The sequence below is a fragment of the Austrofundulus limnaeus genome, unplaced genomic scaffold (assembly GCF_001266775.1).
Source record: "Austrofundulus limnaeus strain Quisiro unplaced genomic scaffold, Austrofundulus_limnaeus-1.0 Scaffold61, whole genome shotgun sequence".
NCBI classification, from domain to species: Eukaryota; Metazoa; Chordata; class Actinopteri; order Cyprinodontiformes; family Rivulidae; genus Austrofundulus; species Austrofundulus limnaeus.
In genome coordinates, this window is record NW_013952463.1 from 20,668 (window position 1) to 36,615 (window position 15,948).

The window sequence follows — 15,948 nt, forward strand, 5'->3', positions numbered from 1 at the left end:
CACACACACACACACACACACACACACACACACACACACACACACACACAAACATGCTATGTGTGGGCATATGTGCACACTAGCTTAAGCACTGGTGCACTTGAAGTTGTTTCAAGGGCCTCTGCTCTGCTGCTCATCCTCCTTCCGTCATCTCTCCTCAGGTCATTTTTTTACCTCCTCTCTTCCATTTATCCATTTATTCCTCTATCTCTCACTTCTCTTTTCTCCTCCTTCACACGTCTCTCTTTTCTCACTCTTTTCTGTCTCGCCTTCAGTGCTGCAGACTACCTGGCCCTCATCCAAAACGTGATTAAAGAGAATGATCAGCTCGCTCAGCTCCCTCTTTCCTTCCTCCACTCTGCTCCCTCTTCCTTTCTTTTGGTCTCTGTCTTTAGACAGTGTGAAAACAATTAAAGACAGGGCACTGTAAAGTTTGAGTACTTCTGCCTTCCTGCTACAGCTTCGTCACTTCTCCCCTTTTCATCCAGACAACAACTCGGGCTTTCATTTTCATATCATTTCCTTTCCATTCCTCCTGTTCTTCTCCTTTTCCCTCTGTGCATGAGCACGCCTGGTTCTAGTGGCCCATAATCATGAACAGGTCCTTGCCTTGACCTGCCTAGCCCGACCTGGCTGAACCTRAAAGTGGGTCTTACACAGCAGGAAAGGAACATTAACTGGGTCAGCCTAATGTGCAAACTAGAGTTCGGAAAACATGGGGAAAAAATTAGCCAAATTATTCTGACAGCAGCTGAGGAGAATGTCTGTTTTGCGCCATTAAGGGAAAGGTGGACGGGGTGTGGGAGGAGGGAGGGGGTGCCCCCATCTTCTCCTATGGCGTTCCTTTGAGAAGTCGACCAATCTAATCTGAGAGCAAGTTGAACACAATTAAAAAGCTCAGAGGAAACAACGTTGGATGACTGTAATCAGGGTAGAACAACAGTAAAAGAATGGAGTGACTTTTTTTTTAGCCTAAGGCTTTGACCCAAAACAAGAACACAGTAATGTTGTATCAGTTCATTATACTGTGGGTTTACACACCCATGCTCCTCTGTGGTTTACACCAGTAGATGAGCGCACAGGGGTCTGATGTAATATAGCTAAAAGGGATTTCAGCACTTGCCCCAAAGGGCAGTTCCATGTCCATTATTGTCGCTGTTGTAACATTTTCACAAGGATGACAGTGCTTCAGTTCTTTAAAGGGAGCGAGTGTTTTCCCAGGGAATTTCGTTTTGTCTTGATTCAGACGGCTAGCCTGAAGGGGGTCAGCCAAGAAGTCACCCTTAAGAGGTGATAATCCAATTTCTCCAGCGCTCATCAGATTTGTTTTACTCTTGTTTGGCAGTGTGTTGGTGTTTATAGAATGTAAGCGTGTGTGTGTTAATAGATACAGARTGGTTGAGCAAAGACAGCGACGTGCCACTAGTTTCTGCGCCCAGATTCAGACAGAAGGAGGTCAAGGTGGCTAAGTCTGTCAAAGGCACACCTGCAGGGAAACTCCAGAAAACCCTGATTGTCAGCTTCCACAGCGCAGTTTAAGGTGTGCTTATTTAGAGTGCAACCATGACTTCAAATGTCCTTTCCCTATCTTTCCCTTTGTGTTTGACCAATGGGCCTTGTGCTCTTTTACTCCCTTTTCTTTCTTCTGCCTCCCTTGGCTTTTTAATCTCTTCTTCCACCCCCCACCCTCCCAATTCTCCTCCCCCTAATGTCTAAACCCCACATCACAGCGAAGGTCCCTCCAAAAAACAGCACGTGGTTTAGCAGAGTGGCTTAGCGAGGCTAGCAACAGCTTGTTCACCGGCTGTGTGGCTTTCTCTTGTGTAAACCAGGGTTTATATTCTGAAGCATATTTGGAACTGAGCRAAGCAGCTGTACCCTACAGGTAATGCTTTAACATGCTGCCACAGTCCAAGAGAGTGGGAGGATGAGAAAGGCAGAGTGTTACGAYTGAGGTTCTCTCCGCTGCTGATTTTCACGCGCTCATCTTTTACGTTTATGCAAAGCTTATGAGGGCATTATGCAAGATAAGCTCATTTTCTAGTCTGATTCCCACTCTAGTACATGCTTTAATGACTCTTAAAGCCAAAGGCTGCTTTTTTAGGCATAATAGGAGTACCACAGTCCCGCAGTTTCCTCGTAGCCAGGGTGCTTTTTCCACACCTGATCACTTTTGTTCACCCATTTTATGGCTATTGGGAAGAAGGCAGAAGTGAGCGATTTGACAGTGGTTAGCGCCACAAGCCCTAATGTTTATTGGAAGCAAGCGACTAATAATTTTTGATTACCCCAGAGGAGGTATTAGCCATGTTAGTCAGCAAGGATAATTTCTTATTTGCATCCCCCAAGCAGTGAGCACTCTTGAAGGAACACTGGGGCTAAATGCGCAACAAAACGAATCAAACATGCCAAACGAGATGCTCCATCCTGGCTGGCTGCGGGGCTGAAGCTGAGAAAACCTTCATTATGCATTTACCATAATCATTTAGAGAGATATCAATTTGTGGAATACAGAGAGGATGTTTGGAGGGGGAAGGAAATAAAAACACCATAACAAACCAAGAAAAAGGAAAAGCAACAAGGGARAAAGATGAAAAGAAGGGAGACGTTCAAGGAAAGCTCAGTTCCTGGATTTTTGAAAACGTTGTTCCAATTACAATTTTCCATGTTTTGAGGCAACAAATACATGAGAAATTGTGCATTTTTCCCTCTGTTACCAATGTTACTGTTGATAAAACAGAGCTAAAGACAATTTTAGTTACTAAAAGCTGTATGGCTCAGGAATTCTCTCGAAATTTTTGTTGAGATTGAGAGTACACAGAAATCCTCTAGTTCAAATATTGCCTTTTTGTTCATTCCCGGGTCACTTTTTCTTCGGCTTCAACTGAGCTTACTCAATGTTTTTTATCTTTTAGTGCAGATGGGAGGACAGCTATTACATGTTTTCATTTTTGTTTCTCTCCTAGCAACACATAATGAGAAAAAGAAMGTTTCTTTTTTAAGCATCTTTTCCCCTGCCATCAGGCAAAGATGACTAAGGTTCCATTGACACAATTGGAGGAAACTTCTGGAGACAGGGAGTGTTTAAAGAAATGAAAGCAGACAGAAAACACCACTATCTTGTGATAACTGGTGCTTTCTTTCATTATCTCAGCACAGAAATCCCCACCTTGGAAAAAGCTGCACTCACTCATTCTTGCTTTATTCAGAAATAAAACAATGAAAGTAGGGAAAAGCTAGACAAAACAACGAAAAAAAAAACATTTAACATTTTCCAAAATGAGGGGAAAATGCTGTATTGTTTACTATGAATACTTACTCCCAGGGATGCAATCCTTAGACAACTGAGTGTCTGCAGGAGACATCTGTGAAGCCTGACCTCGTGACCCCGGAAAAAATGCTCTTAAGGTGGGGGGGTGGCTGCTTTTTTCCACTGCATCATGGCCTACAGGATGGCAGAACAAACACAAATACGGGAATTGCAGGAAAAGATGTAAAAAAACAACAACAAAAAGAGTGGAAGATATGAAATATGTGAAAGTGCTAAAAAATGGTTTAATCGTAAATAAGTGAGTTCATGTGAGGAAAAGAAGAGTGTCAACAACACACCAAAAAAAGAAAAAAAAGTTAAAAATAGAAGAAATTTGAGACATTAAAAAAACATAGCTGGACTTGGTGGGAATTATGCCTCTCAGGCTTGGCTGTCTTTTACTCCGTTGCACCCCCCCATGAGATCATTTTCATCCTTTATGAGTCAAAGGGAAGCCCGGTCGAAAATGAAAGGTTACACAAGCCAGAGCCTGGGCCCTTGGAATGGAGAGAGAGGAGAAGATCCCCRCTGCAAGGGCCCTGCTGCTATTCAAAGCACCTGCCATTGTCTGCACTCTCATCCAGGCCCATTGTTGTGCAGAAATTAGTCGTGCTCCCTTTGGCTCCCTTCGACTCCAGAGGCATGCGGCGGACCCCCTTGTTGTTTTGGGTTCAGATGCGTGGTTGGATAGATGCTTGGCCCTGACTACCATCATCTCTAGCTGTGGCCCTTTGCCCTCTCTCCTAAAGCACACTATAGTTTTGTCATTAATGTTTTTGATCATATACACTGACTTCTCAGCAACACTTTCAAACCAACATTCCTACAGTTTTTCTTTTTTTCTCACCATTTCTTTTGTAGTCTTCTTTTTCCTTAGGAGTATATGCTTATTGTTCTTTGGAGCACCCTCATTATACCATGGTTAGATTTTAAGGGCCTCTGTCTTTGATTTTGGTCTCGTGGGGAATGAGTGGTGGGCTGGTGGGAGCTGTAAGGCCGGCCCAGCTTTCAGGGATCCCCAGCGAGTGTCTCAGAGAGCAGGCAGGCTTGAGGGTATTGCTGAACTAGGTACCAATGTACACTCACTGGCGCTAATGCTAGGATGGGGGAGGGGGTTGAAAAGTCAATATCAAAAAAAGCAAAAAAAGCACATTAATAAAAAGACATCAAAACAAGAAAATATGAACTGAGAGTTACAGATTGTGATTTTTTTTCAGAAGGAAATATTAATTTCTGGAACTATAAAATGAATAAATTAATTAATGAGAAATAAAGATTGAGGTAACATTGTGAGTCAAACTCATCTGACTTTTAAAGCAATTTTAATTTTAGAACATGTGAATTAAAACTGCAATATTTTCAGTTATATTTGTCTGTTGCAAATATGTCAGGGTTTTTTAACCTTTCTTGTTTTTTTTTGGCACCATTTTTTTCTAAAACTTTATTTTGCACTTGCTCTTGTGTTGCATTTAACAAAAAGTATAACGCATAAAAATACAACTTTTAGAGGGTCAGCAAAGCAGGTCAGCTTTAATCCAAAGCTGAGCCTTGTGATTCAAGAGTAATAGGTTCCTCTCCCAGTGATCCYACCACGGCAATTTCTACATGCCAACAGCTGTCAAGCCCCTAAAAATCAAAATTAGTGCCATGGAATTGGACCTTAATGAAATGACCTGCTGGATTTTACCTTAAGGAGCAGGAYGGACAGTCAATACTAGCCTCGTGAAAACCATCTCTTCGCATCCTGCAGTCCCATTAACGAAAGGAAATAGTCCCGAGTAAATGTATTAAGCTCTACTTCCACCTTCTAATTATATTTTTCTCTTTCCCTTCATTAGTTTTTAATACTGAAAAAGGCTTTTAAATGACTCCTCTGTCTTCATGAGGTCACCAATTATTTGTCACTGTGTATGAATGGAATGTCAGAGCAGGAAATAAATGTGTTTTGCCACAGTTACGAGAAGGATGGATATATGTTTCCACACATTGTATTTTTTTCTTTTGTAGTAGAAATAATACACTGCTTCCATAATTGCACACAAAATAATAGTGTAAAGGTTGGCATCCTGGATCATGATTGTTTCTCCCCCGATTCTTCTTCCTGTAAGAATGGGTGAATTTGTGCCGAGGCCCAGTGGAGGACAGCGGTCCCTGGTTATTGACTTGTAAAGGAAGCTTTAGGTGAAGATTCTCAACGAGACACGAGCGGCAGACTCTCGTGTAAAAAAAAAAGCTGCATCTTATTTCTCTGCTAGTTGGCTCCCTGGAGATATATCCTCCACCTCGTGTTGATCAGACTGTTATRGAAAAGCTCAGTGATAAAAAGAATGAAAGAGTAGTTTTTTTGCAAAATGAGATGCTCTTGTTCTGCATGCAGTAATTCCCTGCTTCGTTGGAAAAGAGAACAAGCAGGAAGCAAGAGAAAAAAAGGGGGTTAGAGGTGCATGAAACAACACAGTTTAACTCTAAGTATAAATGTTTTGATGACTTATCTGGGATGGACTTGTAAAAATAAAGCCACTTGATGACTTGACATGAACAACAAAGTCTATCAGTGAGAATGCAGCCAATAGCAGCTAAGCAAGGTCCTCGCTCCTCTCAGATCTGACTAATTTATGAGGGTAAACGGCACTGACAGAGCGAGATGAACGCAGGTGAAGGAAGGAAGTTTTCATTGACTCTCCAGAGCAGGCTGGAACCGAAGCCCTGGAGGGATCTCGCTCAGTTTGAACTTTATCAGGGGCTACGCTTAATCAATACGTTATTGGAAAAAGAATTAATTACTAAAGCAGAATAAAACAGCTGCATTTTAAACCAAGGATTCATCAATTCTGTAATCTCTTGGTTACAGCCCAGGTGTCAGGAGGATCATTTCAGCTCCATGTAATGAGGAACTGTGGGAGTTTACCCTATCATCTATGTTGTCCTCCTCCTCTTCCTCCTCCTCTTCCTCCTCCTCCTCCCTCCCAACCAACACACTTTCTGTTTCATCCCTTTTTTTCCTCAGCTGTTTGCCATACACCTAAGATATTCTGCCTGCTTTAAACCTCCTCTTTTTGCTTTTTAATTTTAAATCAACCAATTGATTTCTGCTTCCTCCCCACTGCATTCCCACCAAATTCCTGCCTTTGCAGGGATGGAACAAACGGGTATTAAACGTGAAACCCGGGCTGCGAAAGCTGACTTGAACGAGACAGTCATCGAGCCGGACATTCCTCCTCTCAGGCTGCTGGTTTTGCAAAACTGGAGCGCAGAAAGGGAGGATGGAGTATGTGTAGGACAGATCAACTTTAGGAAATGTTATATTTGCACCATAAAAAAATCAATGTTTAGGAGAATATCAGAGTAAATTAATTGCGAGTGACAGTCAAACCACAGAAAAAGCATCCATTGCGTGAAAATAACCTTGGCCACACTGTTGTCGCGGACATTGCCATCTGCCCCTCACATCTCTGACCCCGGCCCAAAGCCTGACTGTCCTTGACTCCCCATAATGGGGGATTTCAAGGCAGGTTGAGAAGGGGTTATGGGTGATGAATTGGGTTTTTAGTGAGCTCATTAGGAAGCCAAACAGAGTTTAGACTGGCGGAGCGGAGCAACAGTGCAGTAATCAGTTCTGCTCGCTTTGTTCCCTGCCTCCAGGACATTTGTGTGGAAAAAAAAAAAGAGCGGAGCGGGGAAAAAAAACTATGGCATGTGGCTGATGAGAAGGCTGCTAAGCAGAGGCCATAATCTGATGGTTGACTTGTTGATTTATAAACCTTTTATTTCATTTACTCTTTCAACTCCATGTTTCTATGCATAAAGCTCCTGTATGGCTGTTTAATCCCCCTTTGATGACACCGCCAATCAGGGGCATTAAATCCAAGTTTTCATTCTCGTCATAACTGAACATTTCGCTTTTAAATTGGAATCGAGGATAAAGATGTACCACTGATGCTGCTATCATACACTGCCTCAAACAACAGAAACTGTTCTGAATCACAAAATCAGAGTCGAATCTGGCAACGAGCACAGAGGAACTCTGCGGTTCAGGTAAAASACTTTGATATACAATAGTGAGGATTATAAAACCATTTTCCCTTAGCAGATAGATCCACATGATGCCTTTGCATGGCCCCTTTGCTTTTCTTTTGCTCTGTCTCATGTCTTGATTCCCATCTTACACAACATTATCATTCCAAAGCAGAGCAGCTTTGGAAAATTTTCTAAAACACAGCAACAACTTCTTTTACTAATGATCATCTTATTTTGTTAAAGGAAGAAAGAAAGAAAAAGATCATTTTACTTTAGGGACATAGATGTTCTTTAATTTTTAATCCAACGTGAATCCCTACAATATGCTTCTCTGTTTTTCCATTGCAACTAACATAAATTATAGAGTGACTACTTGTCAATACACAGGTTTATTCGCTAAGAAAACAGTACAAATGTCACATTTTAAAGGAACAAAAGATGAAGTTGTTGGTTTGCACTTCGACACTGGCAGATTTGTACATTTGTGTATGAGGCRAGGTACCAAGTTTACCTGTGAGACCAGTTAGCCCCATTGGATTTCAAGCGCCAGGGAGGAGCAGCAGCGGTTTCTGCCACAGCGTTTCGGAGGGCAGGAGGAGCAGGGTGGAGCTGTCAGGGAGGCAGAGGGTGTGAAATGTTTGGTGGAGACCTAAAGCCCTTCATTAGCCGCTGATCCCTGTCTGCTGAGTGAGGGGCAGTCATGGGCATCACAACTCCCTTTCACTTTCCCTCCCTTAAAAAAAAAGAGCCAGGGTTTGGATAGTAGTCCCCCCCACACACACACCCCATCAATCCCCTGCAGTTTACCCCTTTGCCATTCATGCAAATTAGGTCCTGACATCTGCAACAGCCTGCCTCTTTTATTCTATACAACTTTATTCCATCTCTTTTCTTTTTGATCCCTTCTTCTTCTCTAAACGCTCTACCCCCCTTTAGATGATAGATTCCTGTCATAGCTGCCATGCATTCTCTTATACATAATCCACACCTGTGTAATAACTGCACCTCCCAAATATCTGTACAGAAATGGAGGAAAGTAGATCCCAGGAGAAGTAATCAAAGCACATGTTTATGATGTAATTGTTGTTGCAAGTAAGCGGTTAATTGCAGCAATATCTTAGGCTCTTGGCACATCAGAGTTTTGGAAAAATATTGCCAATAAAGTTATAAAAAAGTTTTAAACAAAGCAAAATAAACAAAAAAATCTGGACCCATTACCGGTACTTATTTTTGGCTCCAAGGGGGAAAAGCTGGAAACGGAGAAGGGCTTTGCTCCAGCCCATATTTTGGGTTATGAGGTAAAATATGTTTGTTCAAATATGATTTACCTCCAACCCTCCCCTGTTTTTCCCTCCATTCTCCAACTTCAACTTTGCCCTCTTTGAAAGCAATGTGTATCGTGGGGTCAGCGCCGTGCCTGTGAAAGGAGAAAGGCCTTGGATCAGTGGAGAGACGATAGTTATCTCCAACATTCCAGGGATGACACAGAGATATCTGCCTGATGGCAGGTTCAGGGGGCTTAGCGAAGGGGCAGGCAGGCAGAGAGGGGAGGGTGGGGGAGAGGTACTGTACAGGAGTTGTTGAGCACACACCTCCCTCCTTCCCATGCCTTTCTCTTACTGCTTGACTGCATCGCTTCCCCACACATAGGAGAAAAAAAACATCTAATTATAAGCTCTTATTCCACTTCATTTAAGAGAACACTTAATGATGTGTTTTTGGGGGGAAGACAACTACACATTACGTCTCATGCAAAAGGATTCTCTCAGCTGTAGCCCTTCAGAATTCAGATCCAGCTGCGCTTCGAATGGATTGGTTTATCCTTATTTGTCTGAGATGGTTGCGTTTTCTCCCTCGCTCATGTTTAGCCAGTGTCCTAGTGGTGATGTAGGGTGGTAGACAAGAGGCGGAAAGTGACATCCGAGTTTGGCAGGGAGACTTGCTGAAGGAGAGAGTTTGYTGTAATTGCTCTGACAGGTTTTAAGGCTGTTAATGACTCCGGCCTGAGCGCCACCAATTTGTCAGCATGCTTGCTGTTTACTAAGCTGTTGTTTTATGGTCCAGTGCAAGGGGGCTGCTGCTTGTTTAAGCACAGATCAGGAAATAATCAGCGTAAAATGCTGGCTGCAGAGGTGCAGCCGCTCTAAAAACGATTCCTTTTAGAGCCCTCATCTACTGTATGGATCTGAACGAGTGCACTACACCATATGGTGCATTCACACAGAAACAAAAGCGCACTGACGGCTTACTTAGATTTAAAAATCAGATGGCAGCATAAGTGTTTTATCATTAAAGAGATTATGCTTTACTTGTTGGCACTTGTCTGTGTTACATGAGTACAGAGCATATTGCTAGCATGTGGTTATAGCAAGAAGGTCGGTAATCCCCAGCCGACACGGAGCAACAGAGGGCTAGCTGTTCCACTTGTGTGAATAGGACCTCTTCGCATTTGTGCGTGTGTGTATGTGAGGGAGATTGTGTATGTGTCAAAAGCATGTGGTCCCAGAGTCGGCAAAGAACCCTCCGTAAATCCAGAGTAAATAAAAGGGGTAACCAGACGGACAAAAGAAGAGCCCCCACTGCTTCTCTCATTCGCTGCCATTTGGGGGGACTGAATGTGCTAAACGCCGCTTAGGTTGGCTCAAAAGTTGAAGAGAAAAAGAGGGGAAAGGGAGGCTCTAAATCCACCCCCCCCCCCCCCCCCCACCCATCTTCTTTTCTCCCCATTCTCTGCAGCCAAGCCTGCGAGGATAAAGGTGGTGTAATAGGAGGGCGAGGTGGAGGGGTCTGGTCAGAATGCTGTGCCGAGGTGGAGAATCTAAAGACGCTCCTGCAACAACAACCCTCTTAGCCTCTGCTCTCTCTTTATTTTCCTTTTTAATCTAACTCCCCTCGTGAGTTTTCTCCTCTCCGTATTTGGGTGAGCTTGGTTGAACATGGCTGACTAGTTTGGGCTGACAGGGGGCATGGGGGGTCTGTTGTAATTAGTCACTTTAACCGTGGCTTTCATAAGCCGCTGCTTATACACTCTTGCTTCATTACCCTGAAACAAACGCCTGGGCCTCCTGATGCAAAATCACTGTACAGCCTTAAAAGTACACACCAGATTTTTAAAACTTGTCCAGAAGTTTTTAGAAGTCTTTTATTGATTAAAAAAATAAGAATAATCTTGACTTGTATAGGTTTGGCCATTCTTGATGTGCTGATAGTTGCAATATTTATCACTTGTGTTCAAATTCATAACATTTCTGAGACTGCCTTAACCACAGTGGCTTCCTCAGCAGGAGGGCACCTCTTGCACTTCAAGTATTGGCTCTGGTGTCGTTAAGATTCCCCTGAAGTCCTCTTTCCTCCAAGCAGAAACTCTATGACACTTTGTACTCTGCACATATTTTTATTTTTTTTCTACAAGGACTCTTGAAGCGACCTGGATTGTGCCAACATTAGATAAGCAGAGTTGCAATGTGTTTACAGTCCTTTCTCAGCCCGATAATGAGCTCAGCCCTGAGACCAATTTACTCACAAGCAGATATATCTGAATGCATTTTTAATAACCACCCACTGGTGATGAGAGAGGCGATGTATGTGAGCATAATGTGCTTTTGGACTTGAGCTTGTTTGTTTGTTAGTGTGCTCATTCACTCTCTCTTACCCTCATTGGGTCCGGTCATTGTCTTCTCGCCTGATTACACTTTCTCYGTGTTGCTGTGCATAAGAAAATATGYGCTGAAACTTTTATTGCAAGCACTTTAAGTTGAGATCTTGATAGGGTGAGGGAGGGAGGGAGGCAGGGAGAAGGGTAGAGGAGTAAAGGTTTGGGGAAGAAAGAAAGAGAGGGTATAGTGGGTGGGTGGGGGTGTGCTGCTGTCTTTTTTTTTCCCGTCTCCAAGGGCGCTGCTTTTCCAAAAGTGCCTGGGGCTACACTCCAGCACCTCGGCTCCCTTAGGCCTTTCGACTGCCTCCTAATAACCAACCCCCATCTGTGTCACATGGCCAGATGATGGGACGCTTCCCTCTGCTCTGCCCTGCACTTTTTTCCCCTTTACCCAATTTTTTTTTCAGAGTGCACATCCTTGCAGGTTAGAATGGCAGAGTTGCCAGGGAACAGTCAGAAGCCATTAGCGTTTGGGACAATTTGCCCTGAAGCGTTACTTCTCTGGCTCATAAGAAAGGAGTGGGGGTGGATGCAAAGCACCAGCTCTCCTTCAGATGTAATGAGGTTGAGCAAGTTGGATCTTCCTTATTCTATTTCTACTCCTTCTTCATTGCTCCTGCTTGCTTCTCTTTCTTCTTCTTCTTTTGTTTCTTTCTTCCTTTTATTTTAAGTCTACACTTTATCGTCTTTGTGAGAATGCAGGCGTGTCTGCATCGAAAAGTAATTCAGAACAACTAATATACCTGTACATGGAATTACTGCTTGAAAGCTGCAAAAGTCTGATCTGTACTTGCCAGTATCCATGTGCATGGGTAGATAGAGAGGAGCTGAACAGCAGTGGAGTCCGGTTTCATCCTTGCGGGCTAGGGCAGGAGGCAGCGAGCATGCTGGGTAATGAAGTGACAGGTCAGTCTGTAAATACGCACGGGTCGCATTGGCCCCRGCCAGGGGGAAGGCTATCGCATTGCAGTGAAAATGGAAACGTCAATAAAATTAATCTGCCAGCCTTTTGGCCACTGTGCAGTTCAATTGGATGAGCCTGACTGCTCACAGCGGGAGAGGGATTTGGAGACTCGCTCAAAAATCAACACAAAACCTAACGGCGTCCAAACAAACACTAAACTGTGCATAAACATTATTCAGTACAACTCAAAGGCAGAGAAACAAAGCCTGGGTGGTTAAAATTCACAGCTCACTAGTTGTGTTTTTGTTGAGGTTTCGCAGCAAACTGGGGGAGTTAGACTTTGCTTCCGTCTGGGTCGCATTTCTCAGGAAGCCCCTCRCAGTCAGGGTAGGGACCAAAGTTTATTGTTTTAGGCTTTCCTGAACAAGGATTCGTACTTAGCCTGGGATTTATGGCATTTGCAGCTAATGAWTGCCCATTCTACAATTACAACACCCCTCGTCCGTGTCCCCATTCCCATATGTCCTTCAGGAGGGCCGCTGCTTTTTTAACTTCACACAGGGAGCGCAAAGTCGGCACTTCTTTGTTTTCTTCTTTCGTGTGGCTCTGCACTAATGATGTGGAAGGAAAACATTGCACACAGACAGCAAAGAAAGACAAAGAAGAAAAATAATTTAAAAACCGAAGTTGAGCAATATAAAAAAACGACCAAAAAAAAAGTTAGAAGTGTGGGTCCCTGTTGGCTTTGTATTCTTCATTTATTTTGCATTTGATTCCGCTAGCAGTCGGATCCTTTTTCTTTCCCCCTTTTTAATGTTATTAGTTAAAATATTTATGTGAGATTAAGGCTTGCATAGGTGGCTGTGATTGATGCCTCCACAAAAACAGGAAGACATGTGCGTCTGACTTTTGAGAATGTCAGGGTCCTTCTCTTCCTTAGTGGAGGAGTTTTTCAGATACATAATTTAGATGCCCTCAAGGAAGGCTTTCAAGGCATTTGAGCCCAGGGGCAAGAAAAAATAACCATGACTGTTAAAAGTAAATCATTTTTGCTAATGCACAATTAATGCCAGGGAAAAAAGAACAAGAAAAAAGGCTCGGGACAAAGATGGAAACTTCAGCTTGAAGGAGGAGTATGTTCATGTTTTCGTCATGAAATCAAACAGTGATGGACATTAATGCAGGCAAAGTCGCCGCTGGCCTCTCATGCTAATCTTATGCCGAGATGGAGGGGGAGAGTGGGGGAGATTGTAAATTTGGCGAAGGATGGGGGTGGTGGGGGGGACATACGACAAGTTCATTCTGTGCACTGAATTGCAACAATGAACCCCCGAAAATTACACATAAACACTCAATGCAGCTCAACTGGGTGTTCATGAATTCATGAATCTGTTCATATCTTCTCTTCCTTTTTCTGTCCCCTTTGGCTCTCTTCAAAGGAGGAGAAAAAAATGCTCTCTGTTACGTCAAGCATGCAAATTTAATTGAATTAATGACATGAGTCCTCCTAGTCTCTGCTGTATTTGAAGGCTCCTTGTCCAATTTTTCTTTCTTTCCTGCTCCTCCTACTGTAGGAAAAAGAAAAAAAATCATAGGAGCCCAGTGTTTCAGTTCCAAACCATAACATCAGAGTCATTAACCCCTATTCCCCTCTCTCGTGCTCTGGGGCACAGAACAGCTCTTCTAGGCCTCTCTGTAAACCCCTCTATCTCTGTGCAGGCCCTTGTTTAAGGCTGTCTAAATCCCCCCTACTGCCTCATCTTCACGGCACAACACCGGCTTTGCTGCATGAAATCTTTTGGCCTTAGTGCACCCCTTTTCAGTATCTGTGGTATTTGTCCATTTTATTCATCTATCATAAACCTTACACCTCAGGTCTGACTGACTGTACTTTGTGTTTGAGCTTTGAGTCTTTGGTGTGGTCCGTGATGTTATTTAACGCCGGATTTGGTTTCCGTCCAGGAGATGGCTTAGACAACAGCGTTGCGTCGCCTGGCACGGGGGATGACGATGACCCAGACAAGGACAAGAAGAGGCAGAAAAAGCGCGGCATTTTCCCCAAGGTGGCCACAAACATCATGAGGGCGTGGCTTTTTCAGCATCTCACGGTAAGCTAAAGCCAAAATATGTTTGAAGGACGCTTATGGGATTTGAACGAAATAACAAACAGAAGCCAACACACACACACACACACACACACACACACACACACACACACACACACACNCACACACACACACACACACACACACACACACACACACACACACACACACACACATCTGTCACATGCTGTGGGAGCAAGTGGAGAGCGACTGCTCACCTGCCTTTAAGATACAATGACCAGGTCAATCTAATCAGTCTGAACTGTTTACTTGGCTCAAGAAGAAAGTTTCTTAGCAGATAAAGAGAAGGAGGGTTTGAAGAATGAGGTTGTAGAAAGTTGTTATGTCTTTCAAAGTCTAGATTTTTATTAATTTAATTATTTATTTTTTGAGGATTTGATCAGTATACACTTTCTTGTTTAGTTTGATKTTTTTTTTTTTAATCTGACTGACCTGATGCTTGTTTGTCTTCAAAACATTTCAGGTTGATAATTATGACATTTTAATCACACAAAGCAAATCCAATCAACATGATTTATAGCTTAAAGTCTACAAATGTCCAAACGTGATTGGGAAAGTACTGTCAGGTCCATTTTCCCTGCTTGTGTCTTTGTAAAAGAGGGTGGTCCTCATGGACCCTCACACTTGGTTTTGTCAGGACATCATCAGAACATCAGGCTGTATTGATTTTGCTACCCAGGTCAAATTTCAGAAGGAGGTGGTGACGTTGGGGCACAAAAGCTGCCTGAGTTTGTGACTCTTGGGCCTGGAATTGGAGGGACAGCATGGGGGGATGGGTAAAAAAGCAAAGTAGAAGAGAGTTGGACTAGAGCTGGGGTCTTAAGCATCACCCTCGCATTTAAGAGGGTCAGACGCCCCCTTTGCACCATGTAGCCCTCCCACCAATACCAAAGTGCCCACTCTCAGCTCAAAGCCCCCTTCTACCCTGATTACCTAACCAAAAGCCCAAGTAATAAGCGGCCAGCAAATACAACCTAATTGAAAGGGCTGTAAATCCATTACATATTGGTCAGGGATAATCAGGAGTGCTTTAATCACTTTTATCTATTCAGGAGCAGTGAAGCTGCAACAGCAAAGCCCTGAGCCTTGCAGGCCTTAGCGGCTCCACCACGCCAGTCTGCACGCTTATTATTCTCATCATTATCAAAATGACTTCACAGCTGTTCACAGCTCAGTCGCTCCCTGACTGGAGTCCTCTTACCAAACAGCACAGACCCAGCTCCATTTAGACATTCAGGCAAGGAAGAAAGCGAAACCTTTTGCATATACATAATTTTTGTCAAATCCCAGCATTTCAACACAACATTTTTCCTCCCCTGAGCAAAGAAAATGCTGCTTGGAAAACTTTTTGTGAGTCTAAAAAACTAAACGCTTAGGTGAAATTTGCTCTATAAACAAAATACATAAACGCATCATGCATTGACTACAAATGTCTCAAACTGTTGCATTTTTCCTAATGAAATCCTCACACAGTATTAGTATCCCTTTCTACACAGATCCTTTGAAACAGTTGTCAAAAAAACCTTTAGAATTGGGTTTAAAATTAAGAGAGGCTAGAAATGAAGAGGGGAGGGAAAGGTCTAAATGAACACATCTTTCAGAGACTGGTTTAATTCAGATCAAGCAAAGCTTTCAAGGCCCTCTCTCTCTTTCTCTCTCTCTCTTTCTGTTCCTCTTTCCTTTATCACATTCCCTGCTTGTGGATGTTCTTCAATCTTTATTTGTTTCTTTTGTGCAAAGCCTTAGTCAGTCTTGTACAAATAATAATCCCTCCCTTTTAACCTGCCTTCATTTCTCTGCTGAGGAAGAGGACTAATTGAATTATCCCCCTTCTCTTCTCACCATCCAGTTCTCCCACCCATAAACTCTCAGACACACATATACAGGCGCGCGCGCACACACACACACACACACACACACACACACACACACACAC

General features: G+C 43.2%; 1 protein-coding gene across 3 annotated transcripts in view; it reads left to right on the forward strand.

Moving 5' to 3' along the window:
* meis2a (Meis homeobox 2a) overlaps window positions 1–15,948 on the forward strand; it is a 78,112-nt gene that overhangs the window by 17,016 nt on the left and 45,148 nt on the right. For 2 of the 3 annotated variants that reach the window (XM_014009716.1, XM_014009718.1), the window contains exon 8: window positions 13,849–13,994. In XM_014009716.1, coding sequence (XP_013865170.1) covers window positions 13,849–13,994 — 146 coding nt within the window. The remainder of the gene's footprint in view (window positions 1–13,848; window positions 13,995–15,948) is intronic. The other variant, XM_014009717.1, reaches the window with a different exon arrangement.